We start from the raw sequence: 21,920 nt of genomic DNA, 5'->3' as shown, positions 1-21,920 counted from the left end.
CACAAAGGAATTTTTGGAAACTGCTTTGATGTAGCTTAAAAGTGATGTAGAGTGGATTTTCTCCCTATCGGTGAAAAAAAAAAGTTAAGGATTCTACTCCATAATAATTGAATGGGGGGGGGGGGATTTTTCTCTTGCCAAACATCAGTTGTCCTCAGCATTTAGATGGAGCCCACTTTCTGGGTGTGGTTTCTTTAGTCACATTTGCTGAATTTTTTTTGTTTGTTTTTGTTTTTCGAGACAGGGTTTCACTGTAGCTTTAGAGCCTCTCCTGGAACTAGCTCTGTAGACCAGGCTGACCTTGAACTCACAGAGATCCGCGTATCTGCTCGGATTAAAGGCATGTGCCACCGCCCCCACCTGACAATGTTTGCTGAAATCTTAATTGATGGATTTGAGAAAACTAATCCAGTGCTCCTGAGCCGAAACAGCTTCCCATTTTAGGAAGTTTTTCTTTGTGATAACAAATTGTTTTCTTAATTCCCTTATGTTCTAATTCACTGTTCTGTTGCTGTGACAAGCACCACACCAAAAGCAACTTGGGGAGGTTTATTTCCTTTCCCCGCTTAGAGTCCATGAAGGGAAGTCCAGACAACTCAAGCAGAGGCTCTAGCGGGTGCTCTTTGCTGCCTTTCTCCTCAAGGCTCAAACTCAGGACCTCCTGCCCAGAGGAGATAGCATCCACAGGGGCTTGGGCCCTCCCACATTCATCAAGAAGATGCCCCACGTGTTTGCCCACAGGCCAGTCTAATGGAGGCATTTTCTCAGTTGGTGTTTTCTCATCTCCAAACCCTGGCTTGTATCAAGTTGACAACTAACTAGCACACCTTATTTCTTACATTTGCAATAGTAACTGGGTCATCGTCAGCATGGTTTCAATCTTTTTTAAAAATAGAGTTGCCTTTGGACCGGGTGTTCTGACCTTAGTATTTTAAAAATGGATGCATCTGGCCACTTGAAAATGCCACATGTTTTTGCTGACAAAAGGCAGTTATCCTCTGGTTACTGTCGCTTGGGCGGTCGGAGCCTCCACATGCTATCTGCCTCTGCAGTTTAAGAAAAAGTAATGCAGACTGGCTTTCGCTAGACACGGCCTGAGACTTCCCCTCTGAAGACATTTTTGTCCCCTTTTAGACTTTAAAGCCTCTTTGAAGTTAGACTCTTGTTTTACTGTTTAAGTTCATGGTGTATTGTTAGTAGAGAAAAGGAGTAGATTTGGAGCCTTCAGAGGTCCTAGCCTGGTGTTTGCTTGTGATTGTCAAGTCCGATGGCCTGTGTTGATATCATGCTTATTGTAGCTGCATTTCTGAACATTTCAGCTTTCAAATAACTTGAGATAGATTATCTTTCTAAGCTCTGGCCAACTGCTTCTGTGCCTTTTAAATGGGCAGGGAGTGCTATGGAAAGAATGTTTGAGAGACCAGAATAAATCCACTCTCATTCATATTCATTTATATTCTCACTTTCAGAAACATTGAAAATGTTGTGGAAGAGCTAGACAGACTGAATACAGCAGGCTCAATTTTGTCATGATCTTGGGCAGAGAAGCACTTGAGGAAGGCAGTGTGTCAGATCGCATGCAGTTCTAGCTGCAGCTGACAGAGCTGACAGAAGCAGACACATGCAGCTCCACTGGAGCCAAGAAGCAAGCGCCATTGCTCCCTTACTAATGCAGATGGCTGCTGCAGTTGGAGCTACCTCTGCTTTTCAGACCCTTCCAAGTACAGTGGGTTTCGATAGCGAAGCGTTTGAATCAGCAGGATAAACTAATGAAGTCTGGGTGCTACTTGTTAATCATCCTTCCAGCTCCATTTTACATTTTAATCTGATAAGATGCAGATTTATGGAAATGTAGCCAAGAAGAAAGCCTTATGGGAAGGGGACTTGGGGCTAGTGGACATATTGAAATACAGAGAATGTTAATATTCTCTATTTTTCACATCAAAGTGTAATCACTGTATGTGTGTATATTTTGGTGAGTTTTTAAAGCTCTCCACACCTGTACAGTTCCTACTTCTGGAAAGTGATGAGAACTCTGGTCACCCCCAGAAGGTTTGTAGAGCTCGCCCAGTCAGCCTCCCCTTCTCTTTCTCAGGCCCAAGGAACTCTGATCTTTTTCTCCTCTGTCTAAGCTACTGATATCAGAGTTTATATGAATGGTGCCATGCTTGTTTATATTGTAATCTCAATTTTATTAGTTTAAAGACATAGACATTGTGTTACACACAAGGTAAAACGTGCAAACATGAGGCCTGCTGTGTGGGCGCACGTCTTCAATCCCAGCACCTGGAAGGCAGGTAGATCTCTGAGTTTGAGGCCAGCCTGGTCTATAGAAAGGGTTCCAGGACAACCAGGGCTATTAGAAGAAACCCTGTCTACACACACACACACACACACACACACACACACACACAAAAGGGGAAACATTGGTTTCCCTAGTAGAGCCACCTAGTTTGGCTGATTTTCCGTATTGTACCTGGAGTCTCTCAAGAATCAGCTCATTCAACTGGCTCAGAGAAGGCTGGTGTAACAGTCGGTAAACTTAGCCAGCTTTTCATCTGATGTGATTAATATCTAAAATATAGAAAAAAAACTCAAATTAAAAAACCAAAATAATCTACGCAATAAACAGTTCTCAAAAGATTACAAATGGCCTGTAGATGTATAAAAAAATAACATACTGCGCCACCAGGAAAATACAAATCAAAACTATACTCACTCAAGTCAGAATAGCTGTCATTAAGAAAATAGAGAATGGTGTTACGTACCCAGGGAGGCAAAGGCAGGCAGAAGCCAGCCTGGTCTACAAAGCGAGTTCCAGGACAGCTGTTATGCAGAGAAACCCTGTCTCAAACACCCCCACACACACTAAAAAAAAGAAAGAAGACAGAATGCTGTCGAGGATGGGAGCAGCTCTTAAATATCCTTGGATATTGGAATATGAACTAGTTCAACCACTATAGAGAATATATGGAAATTGGTGCATATATTAGTCAGGGTTCTCAAGGAATAGAACTGAAAGAGAGAGACTGAGTGCATATGTGTTAAGGTAGCTTACACCCTGTGGTCCAGCTAGTCCGACATTGGCTGTCTACCAACAGAAAGTCCGAGAATCCAGAGGTGGTTCAGTCCTCAAAGCTGGATGTTCCATACACACCAGAATCCTGAAGAAGTAGTCTGTTAATGCCAGGGAAGGAATGATCTTGCCAGCAAAGGCAAACAGGGAAAGAGCAAAAGTGTTCTTCTTCCATGTCCTTTATACAGGCTGCCACCAGATAGAAGGTGGGTCTTCCCACTTCAGGTGATTGAATTTAGAAAAATTCCTCACAGGTATACCCAGCTGCTTGATTTTAGTTAATACGAGATGTAGTCAAGTTGACACCAGGAGTAGCCACCAGTGTGGAAATTCTCAAAAAAGTAAGACTAGAACTAGTGTATGAACCGGCTGTACCGCTCTGGGGTACACCTGGAGAGAGCAGAATTAACATATGTACTAAAGGCACTGCATTTCATTGCTGTGCCTTCACAACCACCAAGTTAAGGAGTCTAGGTGCCAACCAGTGGGTAAACGGATGTATACTCAATGGACATCATACATTAAGAACAAATGGAACTGGAACAACACAGTAAGGGAAAGGAGGCATATTCAGAAAGACAAATACAAATATGTTCTCTCATATGTGTACTCTAGATTAAAACCGACAAAAAGAGGGAGAATTATTTGTAAAGTAAGAAAGAAGGTCAGTGTGGTCCAGACAGGTTACATACATTATGTAAAAGCCATTGTTTTATACAATGAACACATGCTAATAAAGTAGCAATCAAGTTTAGTTTGTTGCTATTTACATTATCTTCCCATTGCAAGTCCATTAGAACCCACACTAAAGGTGGGTTCTGTTTTGGTTATGGATAATTAGTCTGATTATTATTATTTTATTTCTTGGTTTTTTGAGAAGGGATTTCTCTGTGTAGCTCTGACTGTCCTGAAACTCACAGAGATCCACCTGTTTCAGCCTCCTGAGTGCTGGGATTAAAGGTGTGCATCACCTCTGCTTGGTGCCTGATTATTGTTTTTATTGAGTATTTTCCCCAACATTGTAGCATAGAAATTTCTAGACAGTGAAGTTGAAAGAGTGTTATGATGGATACCCATGTACCTACTACTTAGATTCTACCATTAGCATCTGCCATACTAAATGCCAATTCATCGTTCCACCTATTCATTCTTTTTTTTTTTTTTTTAAATCACGAGTAAGTTACTACTAGAGGAAAACACTTGAGATCTAGACATAGAAAAGAATAGTCTTCCATCCAAGTACTGAGGACTGATGAGTCCCAACCTTGCTTGATTTGTGAGATCGACAAGATCAGGTGTGTCCAGGGTGGTATGCAGGCAGTAAAGGATGAGAACCTTTTGAATAGGACCCCAATGGCACTGGAAGTAGTCTTAATTGACAAATGGGGTTATGTGAAATTAAGAGTTAACAAAAAGAATAGTCTGCAGAATGAAAGTTTCCTAGCCTACTTTAGACAAGGGGTTAATATCTGCAAAATTATTAGTTGTTTGTTGGAGGCAACTGCTCATCCTCAGTTGCTGTCCTCCTTTGAGACAAGGACTTTCATTGCTGTGGGGCTCACTCATTAGGCTGAACTAGAGCCCCAGGGGCTGTGCTGTGCCTGACCTCTCAGCTCTGGCCTTATAAACTCACCACCACACCCAGAGTTCTAGACATTCTGGGATCAAACTCAGGTCCTCATGCTCATGAGGCAAGTACTTTACCAACTGAGCCACCTCCCCAGCCCCAAGAACTGCAAACATTAACCACCAGAAGACTAGACCTGCCAGTCAGTAGATAGGTTCCACAACTCTCAGAAGAAGCACAGAGGGCCAGTATCTTCAAATGGGACCAACATCCTTAGCCACCAGGGTAATGTAAATTAAAACTACACCATCCCTTCTCCTCACCCAAGTCAGAATGGCTCTCATCCAGAAAATAAAGACCCACCAGTCCTGTTGAGGATATAGGGAAGAAGAGCCTATTTACACAGCTGGTTGGTGGAAATGAGTGTGGAGGTTTCTTAAGCAAATTAAACAGATCTACCACGTGACCCAGCCATACCACCTGTAGGCATGTACCCAAAGGGTTCTGTACTACCTCAGAGATACTTGCACATCCAGAGTTACTGCTGCTCTGTGCACAATAACAAGGGAATGGACCCAACCTAAATGTGTCATCAACAGAATGGATAATAAAAATGCCTTGCATATGCAAAATGGAATTTATACGGCCATAAAAAATGAAATCTTCAAGAAAAACAGATAAATCTGGCAAGTGTTATGTGATGGCTATTCTTTGTGTCAACTTGACTACGTCCAGAATTAACTAAAACCCACCTTAGAGGTATTTTTGTTGACTGAATCATTTGAAGTGGGAAGATTTTAATCCAGATCTTTTCAGGTAGGACAACCCACCTTTAATCTAGGCCCCACGTTCTGCTGGTGGCAGCCTGTATAAAGGACATGGAAGACTAAAATCTATTAAAACAATTCCTTTCCTCTTGTTAGGTTTTGGTCACAGTATCACAGAGATAGCTAATACACAAGGTAAGTTTCCAGGAAAAAAAAATAAGTACAGGCGTTTTTTAAATGTGAAAATACAATACCATGTTTTTGTTTGTTCTGTTGCTTAGTCTTTTTGAGGAAGGTTTGTATAGCCCAGGCTGGCTCAAACATCTCCTATTGGTTTTCTTAGTAATGTCGCCTATAGTTAGAAAATAAATGATCGTGTCTTAAGAGAGCTTTACTGAGTGACTCACTTTAGGTTTTCTCCTTCCCTTTCTAATAGGATTCCCTAGCTGGCAGCTGCCTGGGATCTGTAGAGTGAAGCTACAGGACTCTTAACGTGGCGGGGCCATGGAGCAGTATACAACAAACAGCAATAGTTCCACAGAGCAGATCGTGGTGCAGGCTGGCCAGATTCAGCAGCAGGTATGGGAGCAAGTGTGCTTTGACCTTAGTTCTGCAGCTGGTGACAGAGCGGTGGCTTGTTTGTGGTTACTCTGGGGAAGTTCTTGGGCCCTGTCAGACCTTACAAGACCCTCCCGGGTCTCATGACTTGTGCTGCACTGGGAACCCGTCTGTTGCCACTTGGCGTCTGTTCTTTGTGAAGACCACTTTAGAAGTAGATTGGCCCTTTGTAGCTTATTGAAATGAAAGTCAGAACACTTTCTGCTTTGCTCTGGATTTGGTCTACTCATTCCCTTTGTTTTATGCCAACTTTTGATAAAGTAAGGTTTAACCACAATAGACAACAGTCAGATTTCAGGCAGTCTGCTGGTCTGTTCTACCCCAGAGTTTATTCTGAACAGTTGTAGTTAATATTAGAATAATACTTTGGGTACTGCTCTGTGGATAAGTACATATTGAAGAGGAGTTTCTGCTGCCAGTTCTTCCATAATGAAGTGGACCAGATGTTTGAATTAGTGCACAGAGAACATTTGCCGTGCTTTTACCTAGGTTTATAGTAGCAAACCTTCTCTCGATCCCCCACCCCGGAGCTTTGGAAAAAAGACATTGTTTCTGTCTGCTCACAGGCCAATGCTGTTGTCCTGGGTGTGTTTTCTCCTTAGAGTAGAGGTTCACTAAGACAGATTAGAGGGAGGGTGAAGGAAGTATTGACGATGAGTTCCATCCCACTGGTCAAGGGGAGAGGCTACTCTGCATTAAAGGGGATTAGTGAGCTTGGTAGCTCCCCAGCCTTCCTAGCCTCCTCCCTGTCCACACTCTGCTGCAGCACTAGCAGCTTCCTGCAGCTGCCTTAGCAAATGGGCCTTGGAGGAGCCTTCACACGGGCAGAGCCTTGGTGGGTCTCTTCCTGGGAGGACTTCCCCAGGATGAGAAGTCAGGTGGCTTTCTGAAAACATTGCCTCTAAAGCAGCCAGTCATTTGGATAGGAATAAGTCTTCACTTGGGGGGTGTAGGAGTAGCAGCCTTTCGAGGCTGAAATTTGGATCACCATGACTAGTTCCTTCTTCCTTGGTGATGTGTTAAAGCCCCAGAAACTTGGTCATTTCAAGGCTTTAAAACCTGGTGGTTTTGTTCTTGTGAGCCTAAGCAAATGAAGAAATCTTTACCATAAATGTATAGCAGTGGGGTAAAATTCCTGTGTTTGGAAATAAGGAAGGCCTGCATTGTACTGTTGTGTTAAGTCATAGAAGTATGTTGTAAGGCCCACTCTAGGAACAGAGCTTGCTATACGACAGCTTGGAGATGAGAGTAAACACCTTTGAGAGCTCCTGTGTGGGATGAAGCTTTTCAGAGACTCCCCCTTCTCCCTCAAGTGATCTCAGGTCTTGAGCTGTACGTTTCCATCCTGATACATTTCAAGCTCTTCCTGTTCCTGTTCTCAGCAGCAGGGTGGTGTCACTGCTGTCCAGTTGCAGACTGAGGCCCAGGTGGCATCCGCCTCAGGCCAGCAAGTCCAGACCCTCCAGGTAGTGGTGCCCTCTCTGATTCTCTGTGAGCACTGCATGAACATTGCCTGTCCGCTGCTGTTTGTGTTTGGATCTCAAGTTGAATGGCAAAGTCGCATGCCTTTCGTGCTGCTAACCTGTCTCTGAGGCCAACATACCAGTGTCCCATGCCAAAACATCTGCTGTGTCTGTTTTCTGAGAAGTATGTGCTAAGTGTGTTGCTTTAGAAATGCCAGGAAACAAGCCACAGGAAGACATTTTACAGATGGCTTTAGAGCTTACTCAGTGCTCAGATGCCAGTCCAGCCACTTGGTAAAGTTTTGTGAATTATATTACACCAGAGAAGCGGCTTGGAGAGGCGTGGCTGTACTGTGTTTTGTTTTTGTTAAAAGTGCACTTGGACTGCTAACAGCCATTGCACTGAGCCAAGTTTATCTGAGGACTGCATAACCTTTCCTGTCTCATTACCAGTCTCTGCTGAGGTGATGGCATATCTCTTGGATGGGCATATTTAAGTGCAAGCATAGGGTATGGTGGTCCATGCCTCCTGTCCCAGCACTTGTATGGAGGCAGGAGGAATGAGAGTCTGAATCTGGGACCAGGTTGGGCTGTCTTTAAAAAAAAACAAAAACAAAAACAAAACAGAACCGGGTGGTGGTGGCACACACCTTTAATCCCAGCACTTGGAGTGAGAGGCAGGCGGATCTCTGTGAGTTCAAGGACAGCCTGGGCTACAAAGTGAGTTTCAAGAAAGACCCAAAACTACACAGAGAAACCCTGTCTTGAAAAACCAAAGATGGGAAAAAAAAAAAAAAATGAACTGGAGTTAACAAGTGCTGTTCTTCAGTATCATGTATGGTCAATTTAAATATCCTAAATTCCCTTGAAAAGTAAGAGTAGCAGCATTGGTCTTTTCTGGGTCCATTGAGAACTAAAGGTTTTGAGAAATTGGCAAGATTCAGATGCCTGCCCTCCCTGTCTTCCTCCACTGAATTGGAATGACTTAGTTGGGCTTCCAAAGACAAACTGGCATCCCACTTTCTAGTGAGTGCTGCTGAGATCCTCTTGAAGGTAACCACCCCTTCCTGTAAGCCAGTGGTTCTCAACTTCCTAATGCTGTGACCTTTAATACAGTTCCTCATGTTGTGGTGACCCACCCCCAACCATAAAATTATTTCATTGCTACTTCATAACTAATTTTGCTACTACTATGAATTGTAATATAAATATCTGTTTTCTGATAGTCTTAGGCTATCCCTGTGAAAGGGTCATTTGACCCCATAAGGGTCATGACCCACAAGTTGAGAACCACTACAGTAAGGCCTTGACCCTATCAACCTGCCCCAACCCTGCCGCTTAGTGTGTTTGGTGATGACAGTGGGGAGCGAGTTCTACACATACATTCAGACAGAAGAAGTGGGTTCTGTTTGTCTTCCTGCACAGGTGGAATCTGAGGGAGCGCAGTAGCTTTCTGTTCCTGCTTGCTTCATCTTGTTAATACATGAAATGGTGTCTGGGGTTGTCATTAACCACCGTGGGATGGGAATGTAACGTGCTCTTACCTGTGTGGCTTCTGTCTCATGCATGAGTCCTTATCATCTGGTGTAGACATGGTGAGCTCTTCAGAGCCTCATCTCCGTTGTTGCATGATATATAGCATGTTAGTGTGTGTCGGGGGGGCGGGGGGTGATGGGTAACCAGAAAATTGTTAAGTGTCTTAAATTTGGGAACTATTTGCTATGCCAGGGTGAAGACCTAAGTTTGGATCTATAGAACTCACATAAATATGTAGGTTTGTCCCTGTTACCCTGGCACTAGGGCACAGAAACAGGCACACCCCAGGGCGGGCTGACTAAATCAGGGAGCCCTGGGAGACTGCCTCAGAGTAACAGGGTGGCGAGCAGGAGGAGATAATATCCACTGCCAGCTCTGGCCTCCACTCTCACACAGGGAGCTGCACACCCTTACAGCACACAGTAACAACACAGCTGTGTCAGCCCCAGGAGCTCTGGATTGCACTGAAAAGAAATGGAATGATGGGAATTTTCCTCTATAAATCTCAGCGTTTCAGGAGAATTTTAAATAATTCTTTCTCTTACTCCTGTGGTAAGGCTTCTGATAAATTTCCTGACATAGCACATAAAAGCATTGGTGTAGCAAAGGGGATTTCAATGGAGAATTAAGAGGAGAGAATGTGAGCAAATAAGCCATAAAGTCTGTTACAGTCATGAGTTTCTCAGGGGCAGCCCTGAGGGTGGGCTATTCCTGATGGTTCTGCTGGGGAGTGGTAGCAGGAGAGCCTCACCATCTCCTTATCTAGGACAAATTTATTGTTCACACAGTTGATTGATGCTGTTGGAGGAGACTGCTGCTGGAACTGAGAAAAGTATTTAGCTGTTCTGTTACAGATAGTTCCTTCGAGCAAAGACAGTCTACAGTGGGAGTTTGGATTTGTCCTGTTGCTCATCCCCATCTCCAGAGCAACTTCTCTCTGGGCCTCTGACGGCATTCTCCCTGAGTTTTCACATTGGGGTGACCTCCTTTCTAGAGTAGTCTGTTGAACAGAAGACTTGAAGATTAGAAATCATTTACACATCTGATTTCAGTGTTTAATTGCGTCTGATAATTAAATAACTATGTAAATATTTAAGATGCAGTATGCAGAACTCTACTGTGATGGTCACAGACTGACTGGAAAGTATTTCTGGAGAGTTGATTTGGTTTGATTTTGAGACAGGGTCTCATCAGGCTTATGTGGAGCTCACTGTGCTCCCATCTGTCCTCAAGCCCATGCTTCTGCCCCAGCTTCCTGAGTGCTGAGATGACTGGCCTACCCAGTCCATGATTCTTCAGTGGTGGACTCCTTGGGGTCAAGTGGAGGAGAACGTTCATGTTTCCCTTTTGAGTGAGACCCAGGAGGAAGGTCCGCGTGAGCTTTCAGAGCTCTTCCTATTTGGCGGCTAGAGTTAGGGCTGCTTGGATTCCCTTCTCAGCCCCCACCACCATTACCTCCCTCTCGCCGCCGCTCTTCCGGTCTTTACCAGAAACCATTCCTGGGTACCTGTTTGAGAAGGCAAACAATCCAATAACTTAACTGTTGCTTGAATTCAGCCTGGTTTTGGTGATAAATACCTTACATCTATTGAGATTTTTCAGAGTCTCAATAGGTTCCTTAGATTTGACTTTTGGATATCCAACTTGGCACTTAATCAAAAATAGCAGAGGTATCTGAAGAGCATGAGACTTACTTTCTTGGAGTGGCAGAGATGGCTCAATGATTAAGAGCACGTACTGCTACTGCAAAGGATCTGAGTTTAGTTCCCAGCACCCAATGACAGCTCTTAATCACTGTACCTCAAGCTCCCAGGGGATCTGAATGCCCACCCTCTGCAGCAGCATATGCACATAAGCTCCACACAGACAGCAAACACATACAAGGGAAGGGGAGGTAAAAAGACCTGACTTTGTCATCCTGGCACTTGGGAGGCAGAGGCAGGAGGGTCTCTAAGTTCAAGGCCAGCTAGCACTACATAGTAAGACCCTGTGGGGCGGGAGATGACTGACTTTCACTAAGTCTGTCTTGCCTCCCCTCCTGCCAAGCAGGAGGACAGTTCCAGTGACCAGTGACTGTCTTGGTGAAACCACTGTGTCTTACGCTGTTTCATTGTTGGTGTTTTATTTCATTCTAGGTCCAGGGGCAGCCATTAATGGTACAAGTCAGTGGAGGCCAGCTAATTACATCAACTGGCCAGCCCATCATGGTCCAGGCTGTGCCGGGTGGACAAGGCCAAACTATCATGCAAGTACCTGTGTCTGGAACACAAGGTTTACAGCAGGTAAGTGGTATTGTAGAAGTATTTAGATGGCACATCAGTGAGGGTTGGTATGAGTGTGGGTGGCATATATACCCATGTGTGTACAGGTCAGTGTCAGGTGTCTTCACCTTTAGTCAGCTGCCAACACTTGGAATTGTTATGCTTGAGAGTCCATAAGAAAACTTGGGCAGTGTACAGCCTACCAGATAGATGAAGAAGGTCTCTAAGACACGGGGCCGTGTCCTGATCCTCTTCTCCTTCCCTTCTCCCAACAGTCAGTCAGCTGGAGAGCTGTGGGAACTCGAGGCTCTAGGCATGTCCTTTACAGACTCAGTGGGTAGAAGCCACCTAACTGGAGGTAACCTCCAAGCTGCTAGATGTGTGAGGCAGGGCTCCTCAGGAGGGTCAGGGAAGTGACAGAACGGTCCCAAAGCTGCTGAGCAGGGAGATGGGGGTGTGCAGGTGGGCCAGGGCAATGACTTTGTTTAAGGAGCTGGGCACCCTGACTTCTGGGTTGGAGGTATTCTTGGGTATAAAGTACTAGAAATTTTGAGTGGTGGGGCCTTCCTAAGTACTTTCTCATTGGATCTTTAGAGGTTTGTATCCAGTAGTCAAAGAAGTAGGATTCTGTACATTGAGCTGAGTGTTGAGGCTTTTTTTTTTTTTTTTAACCTTTCCTCAAGTTAGAAGACTTTAAAGAAAAACTTTCAAAACTTGTCAAGTTTCTGATGATACTTCTAATAAGTGACTGTAGCAATTAAGATAAGGAAAGGAACTAGGTTCGAGTACCACACAGGATCTCATGCCTTCCATATTTGCTCCGTGAGGTTTGGTGCTCCAAAACCTGGAAGCAAAGGAGAAGTCTGGAGGAGGTAGATGAGCATTAATGGCCGTGCTGCGTGGTGGTGAGGGTTTGGAACTGGATTAAGAGGAGGAGTCCAGTGTGTCACCTTCCCTGTCCCCTGCTGTGTATGTTGTATGTTCCCATTGGTTGTAGCAAGAAGCGTTTGTATTAGTTACTTTTCTTCTGGCTCACGTTAAGGGCACCAGCCCAGCATGGTGGGGAGACATGGCGGCAGGAACATTGCATCTGCAGCCGGGAGGCGGAGTGATGGATGCTGTGGGTCAGCTCGCTTTCTCCTTTCTTCACTCAGTTCAGCTCATGGGATGCCACTTGCAGTTAGGATAGGTTTTCCCACCTCTAGAAACTCCCTCCACAGACGTGCCTAGGGCTTGTTTCCATGGTGATTCTTTATTCAATCAAATTGATGATTGTACATTTCAATTTCTGTGGATCAGGAGTCTTGACAGCTGATCTCTGTCTCTCAAGGACCACCTAATCATAGTGTTAACCTTGGCTGCCATAAGCTTAACATTTGACTTAGAAAGAATATATTTTGAAAGTTGTTTTATTCATTTATAAAGCACTTGAGTATTTTTAATTAAATGTACTTTAGAAAGATAACCATTCCAACAATTTTTTTTTAATGAACACCGATTCTTTAATTGTTGATATCCCAAACAATATTCAATATTATTTGATGGTTTGAAAAACAGAAACAAGGTTTTCAGTAATTGATAGCTGATATTAGGACAAGACTCCTGTCCTCTTCCGAGCATTTATTACTCTGTTGTAATTTTGGGACTAGGGTCTTAAGTAGGCCACACACTAGCTTCAAACTCACTGTGTCCTTTAAGACTGGCCTTGTATTCCTGACCATCTTGCCTCTGCCTCCCAGGTTTTAGACTTAAAGGCATGTGCCTCCACATATTTCCTGGTCTCTAGAGGAATTTATTCAGCTAATTTGCAGAAACCAAAGGAGAGAGGCTGGAGAGAGAGCTCAGCAGTTAAGAACACTAGCTAGTCCTCCAGAGGACTCAGATTTGATTTCCAGTACCCACATGGGAGCTCATAGCCATTTGTGACTCCATTTCCAGAGGATACAACTCCCTCTTCTGGCTTCTGTGGACACCAGGCATGCACATGGTGAATACATAATACATGCATGCAAAACACCCATACACATAAAATAAAAATGAAAAGTAAAAACAAAAATAAGGAACCAGCAGAGTCATGTCATTTTGGTGCCAACCTTTTAGTGTATTGTCTTTCACAGATACAGTTGGTCCCCCCTGGTCAGATCCAGATTCAGGGTGGGCAGGCAGTGCAGGTGCAAGGCCAGCAGGGTCAGACCCAACAGATCATCATTCAGCAGCCACAGACTGCAGTCACCGCCGGCCAGACTCAGGTGAGCAGCAAGTCATCTAATTCACATAGAACATGAATGCATGGAAGCTATCAAAAATGTCCTTGGGTTCTCAGGCCTTTGGCATCTGTTGAGTATGTCATTGTTTTCTACAGACACAGCAGCAAATTGCTGTCCAGGGACAGCAAGTGGCCCAGACTGCTGAAGGGCAGACTATCGTCTACCAGCCAGTTAATGCAGATGGCACAATTCTCCAGCAAGGTAAGCTGCCACTATTGCCCTGGAACTTTGCAGCCATTAGTTCTAGCCTTTGAGTACCTGGGAATGCTTCAGAAGTGTTGTGAAGTCCACTTCACAACAAGTTCCATTTACACAACAACAAGGTTTCCACCAGATGGCCAAGGATTGCAATTCTTGTCACCATAGTGACCAACTCATTGATGTCTGTAGACTAGGATTGCTGCAGTTTAGTTCTAGGCCTCTACATCTAGTCATCTAGTTGTTTACTTTAGAGTCAAGAGGGCTTCTCAGCCTCCACCTGGCTAAGACGATGTAAACACACATACAGAGAAGTGCCCTAGGAGGAGATGAGGGAACACGAGTCTAGACGGCTGGGGAAGAGACCTGCTCAGAGTAGACTACTTACATGCTTTGGAAGCTAACTAAATCCAGAAAGGCTGCTCAGCCAGAACCATGATGGTGTGGTTGAGACCAGGATCTCACAGTGTACTAGATGCAGAGAGTGAGTAGCTGTGTGGTAGTCACATAGGAGAGAGCCAGGCTGGGCTGAGCCCCGGCCAGGTCTCTTACGGTGTGACCATGTCCTCGGACTGCCTACAGCAGATTGTTCTTCATGGAAAAGCAGCAGCGGAGCTGCGTTGGCCGTGGGAATGGTTCCGTGAGGGCCTCCGCATCATCTTGCCTTTTTGATACCATTGTTAGAATGTATAGTATGGGGGGTGGAAGTATAATTTATGTAGAATTGAGCCCTGGACCGTTCATAGAAACTTCCAAAAAGGAACTTACACAGACTGCATAGCAAATGGAGTAAAGGAGTCGGGGAGGGCGTCTGTTTTCTCTCTGGTGTTTGTCAGTGCGTCTGTCCAGGAGGGTATACGATAGCCAGGTGGACGGGACTAACCGTCTTCCCTTCTTTCTGTTCCGTGTGCCTGTTTTTTTGTTTTCTTAAAGTTACAGTCCCTGTTTCAGGCATGATCACCATCCCAGCAGCCAGTTTGGCAGGAGCACAGATCGTTCAGACAGGAGCCAATACCAACACAACCAGCAGTGGACAAGGGACTGTCACTGTGACACTGCCGGTGGCCGGCAATGTGGTCAACTCAGGAGGAATGGTCATGGTAAGGAAGGCGGTTCCCCGTTTGTGTTCTGGCACTGGAGCTTTCCACAGACTCCCTGTCTCAGCTGCAAGTTGTGAAATTGCTTATGGTGTTAACTTCTTGGAGTTGAACTCCATCTCAGGCACTAACAGTGGTCGACATTCACAAGATGCATAATTCATTCTGATGCCTCCCAGTGTCTCAGACTATTGTAGACACTGGAGATACGGCGGAAGAGAGGTGTGAATGTGCAGTGTATTTTGAGTTTTCATGTTACTAATAAGGCCGGTCTCTGTTCCTGCAGATGGTGCCTGGAGCTGGCTCCGTGCCTGCTATCCAAAGAATCCCTTTGCCTGGAGCGGAGATGCTGGAAGAAGAGCCCCTGTATGTGAATGCCAAACAGTATCACCGCATCCTTAAGAGGAGACAAGCGCGGGCTAAGCTAGAGGCCGAAGGGAAAATTCCAAAGGAAAGAAGGGTGCGTATGCCGTGCGGAGTGCCCGGAAGAAAGCCGGGAAGCAGCGCGTTTGTTCTGCCTCTAAGAGTGTCTTGAATATGGTGTTTCCCTGTCCCTTCCAAACAATGGTATGCAGGCAGGTTTGCTGTAAGAACACACAGTGGCTTCTAAGCAAGAGGCTTTCCCCCTTTCTTCCGAAAGAAGTCCACAGGTGACTTGTCCTCGGACTGTCTGTCACTTGTAGTCTGTAATGGCTGTGGAGCTGTAGCCAAGGGGCGAAGGGAATACGAAAGAGGTGCTCTCTTGTCAAAGGAGGCCGTCTATCCATCACGTTAGCCAGCATGCAGTGACCCAGTCTAGCATACCTGCAGAGAGCATAGAGATGTTGTCTCCTCCTGACCTGCCACCGCTCAGGCACACCTCCCTCTGTCAGGTGCTGAAGCAGAGGAAGGGTCAGTGCTGGGAGGGGGATAATGGTCATCACGTTTCCCTCCGTTCAGTGAGCATTGGCCTTCTCACGGTGGTTCTGTGGCCAGCGGCTGCCTGACTCTTCTCCAGAGCTTCTGCGTCGTTCAGGCTCCATTGTTCTTGGAGCGCCACTGTCTGGAACTTTGAACGGTTGACTGCACTGGGTGACTGCTAGCCCTTGCCAACAGTTACGTGTTCTTGTTTTCAGAAATACCTCCACGAGTCTCGGCATCGACACGCCATGGCACGGAAGCGTGGTGAAGGGGGGCGGTTCTTCTCTCCAAAAGAAAAGGATAGTCCTCACATGCAGGTAAGCGGATGAAATCCTTCTTTCTCTGCTTCCTGCCTTCTCTTGAGCAGCAGCGGGCTGTCCTCCATTCAAGGAGACGTGTCCTCCACAGAGTGCAGGGTCATTGCTTAGCTTCCTTCTTTTTAAAAGCACTAAAAGTTTCCACCCTGTGGCCTTTCCCTTCTTATTTTTCTAAATGTTTACTATTGCCTTCTTCTCAATTCTTGTTTTTCAAGGAAAGGTTTTCTTTTCTTTTAGCATGCTCTATTAGCAGTAGGTGACATTTACTAGTACGTGGCAAGTCTTTTGTTAAGCAATCCAGTAAACTTTTAGTTGTTGTTTTACTGACTGTGGCGACCTCAGGGCCGTGGGATAGGAGTGACTTCTTGTCACCATTTTTACAGTCGAATATGAGTTTTTGAGAAGTAAGTACCTTGCACAAGGTCAGTCCGTAGGTAGCTGTGGCCAGTAGGCTTGTCCGCCTCTTCTAGCTTCTGTGCTCTTTTCCACCTGCCTTCACCCATTTCTCTCTCTCCTACCTGGTCCTGTATCTTTCCAGTCTCCAGTCTCAGATGCTCTTTTCTCCATTGTTTTGCATGGGTATCTTTTTCTCACTGCGTAGCCTAGGCTAGCCTCAAATGTGCAGTATTCCTGCCCTAGTTTTCTAAGTGCTGGGATTACAGGTGTGTGCCACCAACAGGCAGTTTCTGTCTCCCTTCCTTTTAGGCCTGGCTTAGCTCTGAAAGGCCTTTAGCCTGCTCTCATCTCTAGATAGAGCTCTTTTACTCTTGTATTTTCCTACAAGTTCTCCCTTCACTTGAAAGTATGAAAATCATCAAGAAATTTTCTCTGTTTGGGCCACACTGCTTCCTTTACTGGAGTGTTACATCAAAATAGGAGGTTTTGTTCTCTTGCGTTTGTTGGGCTTAGCTTAGGATCCAGTTCTGAACAAATGCTCAGCAAGTACTAGATGAGTTAATGAATTCCTTAGAGTCTGTCTACTCGAAGCAGCCTGGGTTTCCTTGGCATGTCCATGGGTGGGCATTGACAGGTCCTTTCAGTCATGAAGGTGGTCTTCAGCATGACAGCTGCCCCCTCCTTCATGGTAGAGTTGGATTTAAACCACGTGTGCAGAACTAGAGATCATTTTGGAGCTTCGGTTTACTTGAAGGTTATGTGGGTTCCCTGGTGGTGAGTTGTAAGAGGCAGAAACTCCTGTGTAAAGGACTGTGGTTCTGTCTTTGTAGGATCCAAACCAAGCTGATGAAGAAGCCATGGCACAGATTATTCGAGTTTCCTAACCACAGGCGGGCGGCAGAGCTGATGAGTCATGTTCCTCTCCACTGTTTCCACTGTCTGGAAATGGAGCGACTCTTCCAGTGGGACACTGATGATTGCACTCTGCCCTTGCTCAGGACAGGAACTGCTTAGCTCAGTATTACAGCTGCAGTGGTGGCTGATGAACTGGAGTTGCCAGCCTTTGCCTCACCCTTTCATTCAGGACCTGTTTCAGACTGGTGGTGACACTGACCTTTTGTGATTTGGATGATACACGGAGGTATTGACCAGCCCAGCGTTACGTACACAGCACTTCTGTTGAGTGGTATGAGGCCAGCCAGTCAGCCATCGAGTAGGGAGAGCAGCCTTCTCACCTTGGTCTGCAGTCAAGGCAGCCACAGCCCATGCCTTCCTGTGGAGTATCACCAGCATCCATCCCCTGGCGGGATGTCGGGCTGGCTGATGCACTGCACTCAGGTGGCTCGCAAGACAGAGAAGCTTCATGTTCAGACATGGAGCAGCAGACTGAGCTGCAGTCTCTGGCTGTGTGATAAGAACCTGTCTGCCCACATGCTAGATTGGTTTTACTTCAGCCAAGAAAGTCCAGAGAGGATTATTTTGGACTCAGGATAAAAGGATAGATGACCTTGAGGATCTGTCTAAATGGTACATCACTGACTTAGCTCTGACTGGTCTGCTCATCCCTGTTAACAGGCCTTCCGGGCCGCCATTCATACTGGGGCCACTTTAAAGACAGTTTAGAGAGTAAATGGACCTGGCAGCAGATTTTCCCAGTAGAGAACAAAACTTCACAACATCTGTGCTGAAGTGTCGACGCATACGGTGGTTCTTCAACAGAGGCAAACCTAGGATTTTTAATCATGGGCTTTATGACAGCTAGTAGGGAAGGGAAGGATCTTTGCATTTCACTCTAGAGAGCAAGGGTCCTGCCTGCCCGGGTGCTGCCAGAGCGTGATTCTCCAGTGGCTGGATACCAGGCCTGGGTCTTAAGCTGAGGAGACCACGGCACTCACATTCACACTGACAACCTTCTGCCATGCACTAAGGGAAGTTGGAGGTGTGCCCTTCCGTTGTCTGAAGAAGCACTGTTGAGGTGGCCGTCCTGGACGCATACTGGAACACTGCTGGAGCTCAGAGTGGAGGAGAGACTCGGCTTCTTCACCCCTCTCTTCGTGCTGACCCAGAGGCTGAATGTTCTTCCCATGGCAGCTGATTTCCTTGGTGCCAGTTCCCACTTGTTTCCTTCTTTCTCTGTAGGCCTTGCAGCAAGGTTTGCACACGCATCTGTGCTGTAGGGATCCACTACAGACTGGGAAGAAGATTCCTGCGGGGTCAGGAATTGGGCCATAGCTCCCAGGATGCGTTGGGCCTCAGAAATCTGTTTTCTGGACAAGCACTCTACCACTGAGCCACACCCAGCCAGCCGGGAATCTACGGTGGATGCTGAGGCTGGAGGAGAGGAGCTGGCTGCTGCTCTGCAGTCAGAGTCAAGTGCAGTCATTCCAAAGACTTGGGGGTTGGTTAAAATACCAGTCAAGTCTAAAGACCGGCTCTTTGACGTCCTTCTGTGTTAAGGATGGGAAAGATTTTAATCTTAGAACGGAACATCACAGGGAGACCGGTTTAATCGGAGAAGCATGAAGTAAGCCATCGCTTCCGGCTCCCAGGAATCTTGCCATTTCTCCTGGCTTCCAGATGTCAGAGGGGGCTAATCCTTTTTTAGTAAACTCACTAGAAACTTCTGGCTCTTCACATGAGCTTTCAGATATTACTGAAAACCATGAGGAATTTCTACCTTTGTGGTGGTGAGGATTCTAAGGGAAGGAAGGGTTCAGGGATTCCTCAGACCTAATGTCTAGTGCTTAAGCCAGCCATTGTAGAATGTTATTTATTTGTCTCCATGAGCGTGTATATAATCTTAACCTCGGGTTGTTGCTGAGTTTCATTTTGAGGAAGGCAAGTTTGAGTTTGATTTCCTTTGAAACAGATGCTTGAGTTTCCATTTGCCCCTGCATTGCGGTTAGCTCATGACCCTTTCCTTGTGGTATTGTAGCACAACGTCCCAGCCTGTGGGGCGGTTGAGTTCTGGGTTTTGTTTGTTTAACTTAGTTCTTTACTTGTTCTTGGAATCGTAGAGATGGCTTCAAAGACACAGTGAGTGGAGGAGCAGGCTGCTGGTCTGTTGCGTCTCTGTACTTCCTGAGCGCTTCTGTCGCAGGATAGCTAAATGTATATATTTTAATTGCACTGGTAATAAACGGGGCACACCAGTGTCTAGACGCTGCACCGACAGCCTCTCCTGGCTGTAGGGTGCCTGATAATAATGTCTTGATTTTCCTTTGGGTCTCAACTATGTAGGTCTCCCCACCAGCAAGGGGGGTACAGGTGATCATTGGTGTCATTGCAATTTTTTAAAATAAATTTATAAAAATAGTAAAAAGTGGTTTGACTTTATTTGGTTTGGTTTGGTTTTCGGTTTTGCTTTTTGAGATCTGAACTGGCTATGTAGCCCAGGCTGGCCTCCAACTCAATATCTTCCTGCCAGGTATGCACCCCCACTCCCAGCAAGGATGACATCTGAGAAATCTGCATGTCCAGTGCCTGGAAACATAATGTTTTATCACCAAAAACAGCCCTTAATTTTCCACGTGGTAGACCTAAATGGAATGAAGATGCACTCCTTAAGTTTTGAGCAAACTAAAATCCACAGCTTGTGGCTGGGAAGCTATCTCAGTCTCAGCCTGGGAGCCTCATTTCAGCTCTAGAAAGCACATGCAAAAGGCATGGTGCAGCCCTGGCTTAATCTCAACAGTAAGGATATGAAGGCAGGACAATCCCTGGAGCCTGCTGAGTGGCCAGCCAGGCCTGCTTGGCAAGTTCTAAGCCATTAAGAGACCCTGTCTTAAAAAAGAAGTGGACAGACCTGAGGAATGATATTCCAAGGTTGACCTGGCTTCTGTAGACACGGATGTGCTTGCAAAACCCACAGCCCTCTGGTACTATTGCTGCTTTATGATTCTCCAGAAATCTGAACAACTAAGACTAGCTTCTCCGTTTATCTCAGGAGCCAGGGAAAAGCAGACCCTGGGAGCTCAAGGTGAGATGCAGCAGGCCTGCCCTGCCAGAATCCCAGCTCCCGAGGAAAAGTACTGGCCGTGTTGAACCACTCAGTCTAATGCTTAGGGTGTGCTTCTAGTCACCTGGGGACAATAGGACCTGTCTCAAGTTCAAAGGTGAACCAAGGGCCTGGTCTAGTGGTCAGGGAGGAAAACACTGACTCCCTTCTGGATTCTAGTGGTCTCCTTATGTTTCGAAGAGAGCCAGCATGGCAGCTGTGCCCTCCTGTGTGTGTGGCTTCTGGAAAGCCAGTGCAGATCAGAGTCTGTGGGAAACCTACTTACTCACCCTCTGCTCCCCTCCCAGAGAGAGATTGGCTTCTATTTGGAGGATCCCTGTGGTGCTTCTGTCTGGGACAGTTGTCACTATGGGGAGACAGCACCACACTGCACCTGCAGATGCCTGAAGAGTGCTTCTCAGAGCCCTCCGGGCAAAGCTGGGGTGCCAGGCTTTGAGGAAGAAAGGCATTTCAGAATGAGTCAAATACAAAGCAAGACATAGGGAGGGAGCACAATCTGTAGGAAAGGGGGTTTGTCATAGGAGAGCCCTGGAAGGTCTTTGTATACGCTTGCGGCTCCCTAAGGGACATCTCTAAAGGTTGCTAAGAGAACCCCTTTCTATCACCAGAGTGTAATTTGTAATGAGGCTGAAAGTGTGAAGCCGTTTTCCCATTAAGCAAAGCTCTTGGGAGACATGGCTCAGCAGCTGAGAGGTCTTGCTACTCTTGCAGAGGACCCAAATCACAGCATCCAAGTTGGTGACCTCATAACCACCTGTAACTCCAGCTCCAGGAAATCTTACATCCTCTTCTGGCCCCTGCGGTCATGTCCTGTGTTCACAGATCCACATACAGAAACACACACACTCTTAAAATTTTAAAATTAAAACATAATGACTGCTCTTTTGGGTCTTGGCTCCAAGATGAGTAAGGGGGGAAAAAAAAACAACCGTTGTGCCAAAAAAGGCCTGGGCCATATGCAGCCGGTTCGCTGTGTGGATGCCCAGTGAGTGCCCAGGGAAGAGGCCGCTAAGTTTGTCATTTGGAACGTTGTAGAAGCCTCTGCCACCAGGGACAATGCTTATGTTCTTCCAGACTCTCGAGCTACGTTTCGTGAGCAGTGCCATTCTTGGCAAGGTAGTCAGGCATGGATGTGAACCCGGAAGGATGGGCCACGCCCACACAACTGCTGGTGCTGCCCTGGGACCTCCAGCAAAGGCATGTAAAGAGGTGGGCTTCATGAGGACAGAAGGAAGATCATGGGGGAAAGAAAGTAGAAGTTATACTTGAAATAAATGAATAGAAAGCAAGAGATGTACACAGCTAAAAGTCCAGCAAGGTGTGTCACCCGGCCCAGAACGGTCCTAGCCCCAGTGTCTCCAGCAAGGCCATTTGACAAGTTCCTCCTGTGGGCACTCCCTTCTTAAGAAATTATTGTTCTTACATTTCAAGGAGAACCA

At 46.0% G+C, this 21,920-nt stretch overlaps 1 protein-coding gene across 1 annotated transcript; it reads left to right on the top strand.

Annotated features, from left to right (window-relative positions):
- The first annotated feature begins 1,116 nt into the window (after window positions 1–1,116).
- Window positions 1,117–19,770, top strand: Nfya (nuclear transcription factor Y subunit alpha). The gene is made up of 10 exons (XM_059244133.1): window positions 1,117–1,726; window positions 5,847–5,989; window positions 7,411–7,497; window positions 11,163–11,309; window positions 13,406–13,537; window positions 13,651–13,756; window positions 14,705–14,853; window positions 15,137–15,310; window positions 15,966–16,067; window positions 17,294–19,770. The coding sequence occupies exons 2-10, from the start codon at window positions 5,915–5,917 to the stop codon at window positions 17,345–17,347; spliced, it is 1,026 nt and encodes a 341-aa protein (XP_059100116.1). The 5' UTR covers window positions 1,117–1,726; window positions 5,847–5,914; the 3' UTR covers window positions 17,348–19,770.
- The last annotated feature ends 2,150 nt before the right edge of the window (window positions 19,771–21,920 follow it).

Source organism: Peromyscus eremicus, chromosome 16_21 (genome assembly GCF_949786415.1).
Source record: "Peromyscus eremicus chromosome 16_21, PerEre_H2_v1, whole genome shotgun sequence".
In the NCBI taxonomy this organism is placed as follows: domain Eukaryota; kingdom Metazoa; phylum Chordata; class Mammalia; order Rodentia; family Cricetidae; genus Peromyscus; species Peromyscus eremicus.
The sequence above is the reverse complement of the archived record's forward strand: the minus strand, read 5'-3'. Positions and strand labels throughout refer to the sequence as shown.

Bases quoted from the DNA above. Each gene is read 5' to 3' on its own strand.
- Nfya (XM_059244133.1), top strand. From the start codon at position 5,915: ATGGAGCAGTATACAACAAACAGCAATAGTTCCACAGAGCAGATCGTG. The intron at 13,538-13,650 runs GTGAGCAGCAAG...TGTTTTCTACAG, and splicing joins TCACCGCCGGCCAGACTCAG to ACACAGCAGCAAATTGCTGT. The intron at 13,757-14,704 runs GTAAGCTGCCAC...TCCCTGTTTCAG, and splicing joins TGGCACAATTCTCCAGCAAG to GCATGATCACCATCCCAGCA.